The sequence below is a fragment of the Mytilus trossulus genome, chromosome 5 (genome assembly GCF_036588685.1).
Source record: "Mytilus trossulus isolate FHL-02 chromosome 5, PNRI_Mtr1.1.1.hap1, whole genome shotgun sequence".
NCBI classification, from domain to species: domain Eukaryota; kingdom Metazoa; phylum Mollusca; class Bivalvia; order Mytilida; family Mytilidae; genus Mytilus; species Mytilus trossulus.
Window position 1 is genome coordinate 58,706,611 of NC_086377.1, and position 14,029 is coordinate 58,720,639.

The 14,029-nt window shown below is 31.0% G+C and overlaps 1 protein-coding gene across 2 annotated transcripts in view; it reads right to left on the reverse strand.

Annotated features, from left to right (window-relative positions):
- LOC134718979 (transcription factor 4-like) overlaps nucleotides 1–14,029 on the reverse strand; it is an 80,450-nt gene that overhangs the window by 5,765 nt on the left and 60,656 nt on the right. Inside the window, exons 11-21 of one of the 2 annotated variants that reach the window (XM_063581864.1) lie at nucleotides 11,185–11,385; nucleotides 10,412–10,493; nucleotides 9,919–10,010; nucleotides 7,156–7,317; nucleotides 5,809–5,872; nucleotides 4,396–4,516; nucleotides 3,426–3,479; nucleotides 2,756–2,842; nucleotides 2,147–2,236; nucleotides 1,406–1,551; nucleotides 540–662 (exon numbers count right to left, since the gene is read on the reverse strand). In XM_063581864.1, the coding sequence (XP_063437934.1) occupies nucleotides 540–662; nucleotides 1,406–1,551; nucleotides 2,147–2,236; nucleotides 2,756–2,842; nucleotides 3,426–3,479; nucleotides 4,396–4,516; nucleotides 5,809–5,872; nucleotides 7,156–7,317; nucleotides 9,919–10,010; nucleotides 10,412–10,493; nucleotides 11,185–11,385 (1,222 nt within the window). The remainder of the gene's footprint in view (nucleotides 1–539; nucleotides 663–1,405; nucleotides 1,552–2,146; nucleotides 2,237–2,755; nucleotides 2,843–3,425; nucleotides 3,480–4,395; nucleotides 4,517–5,808; nucleotides 5,873–7,155; nucleotides 7,318–9,918; nucleotides 10,011–10,411; nucleotides 10,494–11,184; nucleotides 11,386–14,029) is intronic. The other variant, XM_063581865.1, reaches the window with a different exon arrangement.

The following is a 14,029-nucleotide window of genomic DNA, read 5'->3' on the forward strand; positions in this document are numbered from 1 at the left end:
TTATTTTAAATATCAAGGCTTTATTTTTTTCTTTTTCACATTCAAATGATATTAATTTCTAAAATATCAAAGTTATTATTTTTTCAATTTTCAAGGCTATAATTTTTTAATGTATCAAAGCTATATATTTGTCATGTTCAAATGTTATCAATTTTCATGTTCCAATACTATAATTTTGTTCAAGCCTCAATGCTTAAAATTTTATTTAAAGTTATCAATTTTGAAAGGGTGATAAATGAATGAAATCAGATTTTACAAATTCTTTCCTAGCTAAGGAAGTTGGACAACTAGTGAATCCTAATAAAAAAGGACTTTTTTCAAAATTTCATCTTTTACAGAAAAAGTTGATTTTTCATCAATCTGTTCATCATCAATCACTGAAACATCTTACGCCAACTCTCGCAATGGTCACATGACTTTGTCAGTCACATGACCTGCTCACATGCTAACCATGTGATTTACCTGCTAGCAGTCCATATCATCGTAATCATCATAACTGTCGTCTGCCAAAAGAGGTAGCAACATGTTGCGTACCTTACCTGCCAAAGCTGCTTGCTGTGCAGCAATGTCATCTGATGTCATGCCCCGCCCCCCTGGTATCTCATCCCCTTTCTCCTCCTCCCGTCTCTTCAGACAGGCTGCCTTAGGGTTGAGATTTCGTTCTGTAAAGAAAAAATAAAATATGGTTAAAGTTAAAATGTCAAAAAAATTCTAAATCTGGATAATTACTACTGGTTTACCATATAATGTTTTACACCCGAGTTAAAACATATTTTTTAAGGGTTGGAAATTGAGATCAGGATGAATTAACTGGTGTGGTAATTTGAAGCCTCTTTTGGATAGTTAGTAGCAATCAGTCTTTATTGGAAGCTGAAGTGAACTACCACCTTTGGCAAAAAAATACTATCCTTTTTAAACAAGATCAGAATTGAGTGCACCTACCACATGTGGGGATTGCACTCGAGACCTCATTGTTCACAGGTTTGTGATATTGTTGATATGTGGTGACCTACACTTGCTAATATCCACATCATTTAATTGATAATTATTGGCAATAATACCACATCATCTATAAATGCTGTTTTAGTGATTTTGTCAGAGGTTAGAGTTTAGAGGACAGATTTGGATAACTTACCTCTGACTTGTTGTTCTAGTGTTGTAATGACATTAACAGCCTGTTGTAAAACCATTAGTTTTGTGAGAGGTTGACTACTTCCTGAGTGTAATGTTACCCGAGGCTGGGGCTAGAGGACAGATATGGATAACTTACCTCTGACTTGTTGTTCTAGTGTTGTAATGACATTAACAGCCTGTTGTAAAACCATTAGTTTTGTGAGAGGTTGACTGCTTCCTGAGTGTAATGTTGTCCGAGGCTGGGGCTAGAGGACAGATATGGATAACTTACCTCTGACTTGTTGTTCTAGTGTTGTAATGACATTAACAGCCTGTTGTAAAACCATTAGTTTTGTGAGAGGTTGGCTGCTTCCTGAGTGTAATGTTACCATGCTTCCTAATTCTTTAAAGGCTTCGTTTATATCTCGTACTCGTACCCTGAAAATAAAAAAGTTCAGACATTTCAATTTGGTAAAAAAGTCTTACTATTACACTAACTTAAATGATATGAATAAAAAAGTTAAAATATCCATCATCATTGATTTCTTCATTGGTCAAACTTCATTTATTTTCTTGATTTTTCTGCCCTCAATGCCGTGGAAAATCTATATATACATAAGAGTTTTGGGAATCTTTTTTCCCAGAATAGTCATTGAAATTAATCTTTTGATCTATCATAAACTATTAATTACTATTACAAAATACCAAAGTTGTGTTTGTCCTATGCAAAATTTTAGTTGTCAAATACTTACAACCCCAATTATCTGCCATGGAAGAATTTATACGTACATTGTAATATCTCAATTCAAACCTTAATTCATTGCAATTAATAACCCAAGAGAAGATAATCAGTTAATTGCAATATGCACCAAGGGGAGATAATTGGTTAATTGCAATGAATTCAGCAAGGGGAGATAACCAGTAAATTGCAATGAATTCAGCAAGGGGAGATAACCAGTAAATTGCAATATACACCAAGGGAAGATAACCAGTTATTTGCAATGTACACCTAGGGGAAATAATAACAATTAACCTTTCTGTAGCATTATTAGCCTGTCTCCTTGTGAGTTTCCGTTGAAGTTTGGTTTCTGTTGTTTCGTCCTCCTCCCCCACATCATTAGTGCTAAGAAAAAAGACAGACAATGTCTTACAGTAAATTTGCAGTGAACACATATTGAACCATCCATTAGTCTAAATTGAAAAAAATTCTGAATAGAAATTTTCTTGAATGTTGATTCTGCTCCAAAACTTAAAACTCCACAAATTAAAATGTCAGATAAAACAAACTTTCTATTTTCACTCTGTTATTTTTTTTATACATCTTATAATGAAAAGAATTTAAAAACAAAATTCTACAATATTTTTTAAATGTTATTCCTGAACAGTAGAAAATTTTCAATCATATAAAACTGCATGGATGTTTCAATTAAACATTCAAAACAAATACTTTTGGAGTACTTAAATTCGTCAATACCAATTTTTGCAATTGAAAAAAAATTAAAAAAATTAGAAATCAATATAAAACATGAATTAATTGTTTTTTTTTTAAATTTACACCTTTGTTTTACCAAAAAATCAACAAAAATTGGTATCGCATAAATCAAGTACTTCCACATAATTGTCAAAGTTTAAAATCACAAACCTTTCTCTACAATTGTTGGCTTGCCTCCTCAATCTCTCTCTTTCTAGTTTAGTTTCAGGAGATTCATTTGGGTCGTCTCCAATGCTTCTGTTGAATAAATAACAACCTTGTGTAAAATCATAATTTTTTTCTCGTATCACAACTTTCAACATGAACAATCCTTAAGGCATTTTATAATATTACAACTTCAACATGGACAATTCTTAAGGCATTTTATTATATCACAACTTTTAACATGGACAATCCTTTAGACAAACAGTTAAGAACCAGGACACTGGTTTAAGTCACTGCATTAAACATGAACAGCCCATGTTGCAGACTTTTAATCAGCTTGTAAGATTTTTAATCCAGGACTTGTTCCACAAAAATTCTTGCAATAAAAAATACATAAAGCTTTTCAGTATAATTTGCAATCTAAAATCTTAAGATTTGTTGCAATGTTTAAAAAGAGTGGCTATAATTATCTTAATTTCTTAACATTTGTCTGTAAAAATATTTTTTTTGTGTTTTTAGGATCCTCAAAACTCTTCAAATTTGTACATGACATTCCTTATAACCTTTTTATCCAAACATCACTCATGACTTTTTTTAAAGACGATAATTATAATCCTGATATCTTTTTTATATGTTTGTCTGTTTGGAAAAAAAAATATCATAGAAATAAACTTACGATGTTGGCGATGCTGGTCCTACAGGCTCAACCACTTTCTCTTTAGCTGTCCATCTATAAATAGAATATTATAAATTTCAAGACCTGTAAAAGTTATTGTTCATTCAAACAATTTTACATTTCCAGATACTGATGTTCAATTCTCTTTAGTTATTTTTAGTGATGTATCCAAAGTATGTTAAAAAAGTTTTCCCCAAATTGTCCATAACTTTTTTGAGTGACATTTTGAATGAAGAATGGTCTACATTGCATCACACTCAACCATGGATGTATTGAATCTCTGATAAGTCAGAATACTTTCAGTCCAATCCATTCAATAGTGACTAAAAGACGTTCCACTGTATATTTTACAGAAAAACATTAACGTGGTACCAAATACCTTGACTAAAATTAATTTGGCTTGTTTAATTTTCATAAAATTTTGACATAAAAATACAGGGGCCAGCTGAAGGATGCCTACAGGTACAGGAGTTTCTTGCTACATTGAAGACCCATTGGTGGCATTGGCTGTTGTCTGCTCTATGGTTGGGTTGTTGTCGCTTTGACACATTCCCCCATTGTCTTTCTCAATTTTATTTGAATCTCTGACAAAAATATAAAAATTTCAAAAAAAACTTTAACCAAAAAATTTCAAAAACTTTCATCAGTTTGACAAAACATCAATTTTGTTCATTGAGAAGCTTACACTATCGTTTCAGATAAGGGTGAAGGTTTGGTACCATTAAAACTTTTATATAGATTAAACCGTTGTTTTTCCCATTTGATTGGTTTTACAATAGTAATTTTTTGGGGCCCGTTATAGTTTGCTGTACGGTGTGAGCCAACACTCTGTGTTGAACACTGTACTTGACCTTTTATGGTTTACTTCAATAAATGGTGACTTTGGTGGAGAATTGTCTTATTTACACTCATTACACATCTTCATATATCCAAATAGCTAAAGTGTCACAGTTTTGTTCTTTTGACTTACCGAGATCGTTTAGCTGGAGGTGGTTTGGCGGCTGTCTCTGTGTCTTTACCTTTACTGTCTTTTTTATCGACTTTCTGTGCAGTCTTTTGTTGAAGTGTCTGACTTTGTTCTAAATTGTGTACTGCAATAAACAATTATATTTTGAAATAATGACCAAAGTTCTGACAATAACAATTGTGAATAGATTAGATCGTCACATGTAGTAGCATGATAGCCTTAAGTTGCCTACATTCTCATAATTGGGGTGCTGGTGGATAGTTGTTATATTTGCAATTATACCAAATCTCTTTCATATCCAGTAAGGACATACATCAAACTTACTGTAAATTCAGAAATGATTGCGTGTATTTATTATTGCAATATTGTCATTTTGGACTAAAATTCAATTTTAATTTTTGCGAGAAAGAAAAATATATCAAATTTATATAAAAAATTTCAAAATGCAAGTTCAAATTTTTGCAATGTTAACCCTGTTGCATTTTGTAGCCAAAAAAATAAATCACAATAATTTCTGAATTAACAGTATGTTATTTCGAATAGACAGAACACATATTACAGTCATTTCTTATAATTCAATTCTAATTTCTATTTTAAACCATAGAAGTAGTTCATTCAATAGATCAGTCTGCTCTGTTTGCACAAGCCTTGTATGAATGTATTTGCAAATCTTTGTTAAGAAACATAAGAAAATTGTTAGGTTGTTGTTGTTGTAAATGAACCAACTCTGAATATAGATGAAAATCAAACAACAGTTGACTCAACCCAAGACATAATTATTGAGAGGAACAAGAATGTGTCCATAGTACACGGATGCCCCACTTGCACTATCATTTTACATGTTCACTGGACCCTGAAATTGGGGTCAATACTTTAATTTGGCATTAAAATTAGAAAAATCATATCATAGTTAACATGTGTACTAAGTTTCAAGTTGATTGGACTTCAACTTCATCAAAAACTACCTTGACCAAAAACTTTAACCTGAGCTTCACACTATCTTTTTCTTTGTTCAGTGGACAATGAAATTGGGGTCAATACTTTAATTTGACATTAAAATTAGAAAGATCATATCATAGATAACATCTGTACTAAGTTTCAAATTGATTGGACTTCAACTTCATCAAAAACTACCTCTACCAAAAACTTTAACCTGAAGCGGGACGAACGAACGGACGAATGAACGGAGGCTCAGACCAGAAAACATAATGCCCCTCTACTATCGTAGGTGGGGCATAAAAATCTGCTTTATGTCTTTGTATCTGTGAAACCATTGTGTATAGGTATAGCACAACATTTAGTAGATTGTACCGACTTTTTCCTGATAATTATACCTCTTCTTAAATAATGAAGTGTAATAGTATCCATAAACTAATGCTAAAAAGAAGGGGGGAGTGTGGTAATTTATAAACTTACAATCAGGTTTAGATTGTTCTGAAGTACTGGTTCGGTTCTCTGATAATGAGTTGTGTTGTGTTGCCTGAAATGTAAAATAATAATATTTTAAACCAATCAAAAATAGAGAGTTTACTTTCCCAGACCTGTCCTTTAATATAACTTTCTTATGCATTTTGGAAAACAAATAAGTCAACAAAATGAAGTGAAACAGACACCTTCCTCATAAATCGATTACATGGCTGTGTTTTTTAAATACAAAAAACATCCTGTCAATTTTTATCTGGTTAAGTTGATAAGTTGGTGTTATCTGAATTAAAGAAATCTGCCAAAACACTTTAAATAAATGGATTACATCATGACAAGACAACAGCTCTTCTCTGGGGAGGTGGAAAACAACTCTACCATATGTGCTCTTCTGCAAGAAGGCAGAAAACACTTTGCCAGATGTGGAAGCCATTACTCAGACTGCAAATCACTGAGTTATGCATGAACAATTTTGCAGCCGCCTCAAAAATAATCATCTTACCAGATTGTTTTATTTGAAAAAAGAAAAGAAAAGAAAAGCAGACATTCTGCAGTGCTAAAAATAATCATTTTACCAGATTGTTATTTGAAAAAAAAAAGCTCATCAAAGCAGACGACACATTTTCACAGAGAGGCTATATGCAAGTAGTTACTAAATACTTAATAATCACAATGTCCGTCTGCAGTTTGTAGAAAATGTGCAGCCATTACATCACATATTATCGTAATGTCCTAACCATGCATGGGAAACATGTGTGAAAAGTCTATGCTTATACCATTACCGTTTTATTGCTTCCATAATAAATTATTTGAATGACTTAGACAGATCAAACTTATTACAAAATGATAAATGAATGCTTTGTCATTTTTGCTAATGTCTATATCAGGTGGCGGCCTTTGTGAATACCCATCAATACTCATTCTAACAGCAGATGAAAACAACTTGAATAAGAAATTCAACAACACCAATAAACTAAATGAGACTCTAGTGGTCACAAAATTAAACAATTGAAACGAGAAAAGCAAACCAGGTGTGACAAGCTCTTAATTGAATAAATCTGTTTGGAGGTACCCCTATTTTTGACTTTTTCACCTATTGTTTCTGTTTGCTTTGTTCATGTATTGATGAGACTGTCATTAAAGTGAGAGGTTTTGCTAGCTATATAACCAAGTTCAATCCACCATTTTCTACATAGGAAAGGGCCTGTACCAAGTAAGGAATATGAGTTGTTGTCCATTTTTTAATGTGTTTGAGCTTTTGATTTTGCCATTTGATTAGGGACTTTCCCTTTTGAATTTTCCTCGGAGTTCAGTATTTTTGTGATTTAACATTTTTCTTACCAAGGCCTCAATGGTATTTGATCCCATACCGCCACCATATCCCATGATACCATTGGAATGTGACGGTTGCATCATTCCTTGCTGGCCGACCATCTGAATCGGCTCAGCGTGGTGTCGTAAAACATGTATTGCATCGTCTAATCTTTCCTCCATCCGACTCTGCTAAAAGAAAATAAAACGTTTTAAGTAACCTTTCCATCTGCCATATTCAATAAAACATCTCTGAGACCATGACTTTCAACCAATTTAAAGACCATCACTTAAGATTTCCATTTAATTTTTCGCCATTTATAAAATTGGGAATTTTTTTTAAGAAATAATTTCTCAAAATGATTCATTATTTATTTATTAACTGCATTTGGATGCACTGATGAATTAACCAAAATTAAATGTTTAAACAAAGTAAGAAAATGTAACAAAGAAAGGGTTATAAATCAGTCCTATTCTTCCAAATAGAACTTGTTTTCCTATTTCTTTTAAAATATAAAATCCTTAAAAACGAAAACTACATTTATAAATTTTGTGTGTCTGAAGTTTTTTTTTGGAAAAGTTTCAATGTCTGGCCATATTTACAAAGACAAATATTGAAAATAAAAAGACCATTAAGAGCTGTCAAAGAAAACTGAAACAAAATGACTCTTTAATTGGTAGTTATCCGAGCTAAACAGAGCTTAACAGAGCATGCAAAGCTTCGAGGATGATTATATACAAATGCATGTTGTAGATGATTAATGAAACTAGTATTTCCCTCCCCCCCCCCTTTTTCCCATTCCCCAATGATAAAATGATAAACATAAAACCATAGATGAAAATAAGATGGTGAATTATTGGCAATGAGACAACTCTCCACCAGAAAATAAATGACTCAGAAATTAGCAACCATCGGTCAACGTATGGTCTCGTTACCATTTATAAAGTCACACATCTATAAATAAATCTTTTACTCATTACAACGAAGAAGGCATTGAACAAAAATATAAATAATTTTTGGGTCTGAAGCTGAAAGAAAGCAGATACATAAATAAACACAACAACTAAATAAAATAGATTTTGTGAGATAAAAAAAAACACCAGACATTAAACGGCGGTAATTAATTTCATCAGTCTTTAAATGTGTTTAATTATTTTCAAAATTAACTGTATGAACTTTTTATAGAATGAAATGACCAGACTTCAAATCTGGAAGTTATTTGCAATCAGCAGTTTTCAGAAATATTAATACATGTTATGTTTCTATTTTCAATTCTAATATACCAAAGAAGACCAAAAGAAATATTTTAATTTTTAAAATTTTTTTAAATTATTAAAAATTTTTATTTTAAATTTTAAATTCAATTTAAACGAAGATTTCCCTGCATTCAAAATTATTTACATTTCACTTGAGTTGTCTTTCCTTTTTTTTCTCACAAAATCACCTTATATATACATAAACAGTTTCAATTGAACAACATAACCGCAGTCCCATAAACCTGGCAATATTTTGTTTTTAAGCAGATGGAAGCACCATTGAACCCTGGGTAATTTTACCTCCAGCTCGACGTGATCTCGGAGTACGTGAATCGCGTCGTCCAGTCTCTCTTCCATGCCTCTTTGCTGGATAAACCAACAAAAGGGTTAGTACACATGCACCTAGATTATCTACCATGGATTCATTAATTATTTCAGGTGGGAAATAATTTTTGTGGATTTGAGTGTTTTAGGTAGCCACAAATTTAAATAGTAAACAAAGTATTCATTTTCTATTTGCTTGTAAGCAAAATTTTGAGAAAAAAATAAAATAAAATTTCAACAATTTTGTTTAAACTCCCTCAATCCAGATTTTAATGAATCCACAGTATTTTCACTTTTTAGTGGGTCCTTATTTTAAATCGTTTTCCGATTCAATCTGTTTCATTTGACTATATATGTGTGAAATCGTTTGAAATTTTCACATTTTTCATATATGTTTACCTTATACAGAAGTTGTTTAAACTGATAATTATCCCCTCAAGTTTGTTACAAATTTTTTTAATACTTATAAAACAGAATTAAATTATTTCACAGATCATTTCAAAATATAAAATAATAATTCTAATATATATGATTTTTACTCCAATGACTAAAATAAGATATTTTGAGTTTCTGTTTTCAGATATTTAATTTAGCTGTTTAGTAATAATACCATATGTAAAATTACACCCCCCTCCTTTTTTTTTTAAAGCAGGGAAGTTTGCATACACAGATGAAAACATATTTGAAGTTTTATCATACCCCAGAGAAAACATTCATTAACAAACCAAACAGATATTCACAATATATATAAACATGCACACATAAATCATTACAGTAACTCTTCAAATTTTCCATATTCATACACCACATTTGTAAGTACCCTCAGAAAGCATACCATATCAATCCACCAAAAAATAGCACCCATATTATAACTTAACAGTATATCTTTTTCATTTCTGTCATAATTCACCCTTTTTTGGTTAAAAAATATCTTTCCATCTTTTGAAAATACATATATAAAAGAATGTTAAGATAACAAGAGTTAGTGCCCTTTACAAACTTTTTGACACTGTCCACAAGGTAAAATTACTAAAGAAACTATTCTTTTGAAAATACATATAAAGGAATGTTAAAAAAACAAGAGTTAGTGCCCTTTACATAAAAGAATGTTAAGAAAATAAGAGTTAGTGCCCTTTACATACATAATATTAAGAAAACAAGAGTTAGTGCCCTTTACAAACTATATGACACTTTCCTCAAAGGTAAACTTACTAAAGAATGGAGTGTGCCTCCTCCTCCTCCTTCAACAAAATGGGGTGAGGTAGAACTCTGTTGTACTGGTCTCTGCCACTGGCCTGATGAACCTAAAAAAGACATTACAACAGTGAAACCAGTCTACAAATTATATCAAAAATTTTTTCATTAAAATTATTTTTGTGATTTTTCAACAAAGGATAAACTACAACATTGGCCGAACAAAAAGGTAGAAAACATATACAAAATGGGAGGAAAAAAAGATGAAAAATGTCAAGCAACTAATTTTCAAACATTAATAGGAATGTAATGTCATAGAAAATATCTAATTAAAGGAAACATACATTGAAAAGCTACCCCAGCAGGATTAATTATCAAATTTGTTTCTCATGATTTATCAGCATTGAAGAAATTTACAATTATAATTTTTTAATGTTAAGAGTTATCTCCCTCTACTCATATAAAGAAATATTTTAAGTTCCCATGAAGGAGAACGTCATGGGACACTCACCAGCTAATGGGGATGGAGATGATACTGGCGTTGAAGGGTTTGAACCATAATTACTACTTGTATGTTCATTTGGTGAATATATCTGAAAATATATAAAGTTCAAGATTAATCAAATGATGTCTGAAAATGTATAAAGTTCAGGATTTATCAAATAATGTCTGAAAATATATGAAGTTCAGGATTTATCAAATATGTCTGAAAATAAATAAAGGTCTAGATTTATGAAATAATGTTTGGAAATACATGAAAAAAAAAAAATAAAGGTAAAGATTTATCAAATGTTGTATGAAAGTTTATGAAGTTCAGGATTATTCAATTATATCTGAAAATATATAAAAAGATCAGGATTTATCTAATACTCTATGAAGTTATATGATGTTCAAGATTTATCTAATATTGTTTAATAAATACCAGAACAAAGTTCATAATTTATCTAATATTGCAAGAAAATATACAAAAGTCATGATTTATCCTATACAATCTGACTGCTTATTGACTAATAGCTAATCTATTTGACTATTTTGCCTTACACACGACTGAAGCCTCTTTGGAGAGCCCATTTTATTTATGATATTTTCATACAGATTTAATAAACAAGAACTGTTATTTCAATTAAAAACTGCTATTTTTAAAATTCAACTTTTTCTTGTAATATTCTACTACATTTTTACTTCCCCCTTTTTGAACTTGCTTTGGAGTTTGGTGTTTTTGTCATACTATTTTAAACTACTATGAAATACAATATTTAAATATAATAACTACTTATTCCATACCGAGGCTAATGCTTTTCCTAAGGCGTCGCCTGTCTGTGAACTGGCTGGGGGTCGTATCATTTCCGTCCCACCATTGACCGTGGGAGATGTACTGGAATATGCAGATGTTGTTGGCTGACCACCACGGAAGGTGGACATTGGAGGAAGACCAGAGTTTATCATGTTGTCATGTTGTGAAGGTGACATGGCAGGGTAGCCCTGCTGAAAAAAGATAAAAGACATACATCAATACAAAGTCTTAGCATATTTGAACTTAAACAACAGAAATTTAAAATAAACTATTGTTTTCAAAGCATGTAAATAAAGCAGATAAATTGTACAGTGAATATTTTCAATGTCCAGGGAAAAGAAATTAAAGACTACTCTTCTTAATTTTTTTCTGTTTTCCTATTTTCTTTTCTTTTGATCCTGCAAATATCTCTGCATCTCAATTTTTTTTTATGAAAATAGGGGGATTAACTATATGGACTATGGTCATGAATTGTTTGAAGAATTGAGGGCTTATATAGAGTAATAGTGCATTTCAAAATTCTAAAGGATTGGGGCCAATAAAAATCAAAGGGGCACAACTACGAATTAACCCTTCTACTGAAAATCTCAATATTATAAACATATGGTTAAAACAGCTTTGTACTTGATTTCCCATTTTAAACGAAAGTAGTATTTCACCCATGCTGTCACAAGTGAAACTCGTAAAAAACAGTTGAAAGATATAAGTGGCCCTTCATAAAAAGTGTGAAAATCGCAAAATAATTGCATCACACATTTTCTTTCCGACAAACCTGGCAACACTTTCAATTTTTACTGCACAAAGTTTATTTATTTTAGAGAGCCAATTCTTTCAATCAATTATTTTGTACAAAAATAGTAACACCTCCCTTTCTTTGCTAGTTTTTTGATCGATGACGCAATGGGCTGTGTCAAATTCTGATATAAATATTTAAAATGTCATGGTTTCATATTCACTAGAAAATGGATGTCCGCCAATTACTTTCTCTTTTTTGCGGTTTTTATACGTGTTCCCATGGAAACAATCAAATCTAATATTTCTTACATCTATTCTCGACTCAGTGAAATTTTTTGAATGAACAATGTCAAATAATTAATTGTTGATCAAATAATTTGTCAGTGTTCAGTGTGTATCTCTTAATTTTTTTTAGTCTTTTCAGAAAATTTAGTGTGTTGATTGACTGAAAGTGATTTAATGCCATCTAAACAAACATGTACAATATCAGGGCTTACAATCATTTAATCTTTCAAAATGATAGTCACACTCTTGTCAAGGAAATCAACCAATCAAATTACTGGATTTGATGTTTATTTTTTTACTCAGAGTACTTTATGTTAGCAGATTTTTGAGAGTTTGTTGACTTTTGAAAGTGACATATTGAATCAAACTCTAAATGTCTTTTTTTCTTTGTTTATTATGTAACTGCAGTCTTAATGAGATATTTGCCTAAACTTTTCAAATTCCGATCTGTATAAAGAAATATAACAACATTTTTTAAATCCTTAATTTTACAATTTCTTTAATGAAAGATTTACATGATTGAGAGAAAGTTCTAATTTTAGAAGCAGATTTTTTTAAACTTTTTTCTTCTTCATATAAACTACTAATAAACTTGAACGGATAAAGACCAGACTTTTTATTTTTATTAAATTTTGAAAATTAAACTTGATTTATGGCTGTTCCAGATAGTAAAAAAAATCCAGTACACTTTTTGCTCAACAAATTTTTGATTCAAACATTTATATTTTCCCCAGTCTTTGACAGGAAGTCCAACGTTAACCATGAGAAAATTTTGACATGTAAAAAAACATTTTTGACAAGTGACGTAACATTTCTCAATCTTGTAGATTGCAGTCACTGACAGTGCCATTTTTATGAATGAAATAAACATCTGTTTTCCATCTTTTTACAGGTAGTCATAGCAACCCATACACCAATCTCACCTCCTCAAGAAAGAGGTCACAGTATTGCTCTCACCCTGAACGCTCTTTCCCTCATTAACTTTTACAAAATATACAAAGATTTCTCTGTTTACATGGTGGTATGGTAAAGCCAACTGATTATAGGTCTGTTAATCCAATTAGAGGATTATTTCACTTTCAGACTTCTGAAGTAACACCCATCTAAAGAAAGTTTATCTAAGTCCTAATTCACAAATTGTTAAAGTTAAATCATTCACTATGACTATTAATGTTCTAATTCACAAGCTATTTTATTAAACTAGCATAAATATGAAAATGTCAAAGAAATCAAATAAATTGATTTTTTTAAAGTATGAAGTTTAAATTTTTTATTAATGTACTTGCAAATGAAAACACAAGTTTGCTTTCCAAGCTTCTGGCTCTAGGTATCCCTGATAGGAGTTTGATCCCCCCAAAAAAACCTTGAAGGGTCTAAATTTGATTTATCACACAAAAGATTCATGAAACAGAAGACTGTGGATATGGTGGAACTGATGGTTCAACAAAGCTTATCACTAAATATTACTGAATTTTACAAGCAATGTTAAAATTGAGGTATCTGAGACAATTATGTACTAATATAGATAAAAATTTATCTAATATTGTATGAAAATACATAAGTTTAGGATTTGTCTTATTTTGTATGAAAATTTATGAAATTCAGGATTTTGAAATATTGTTATTGTGAGAAATTATATAAAGATCAGGATTTATCCAATACTATCTGAACTGGTAACAAGCTATCCCTCTACACTGTAACAAAAGGGTGATAAACAAATTTATCTGAATCACAGAAAAAGATAATGGGGCTGATCTATCAATTATCATAAGCCCTTAAAATCATTAAGAGGCTGTTGCCTCAATTATCTAAACC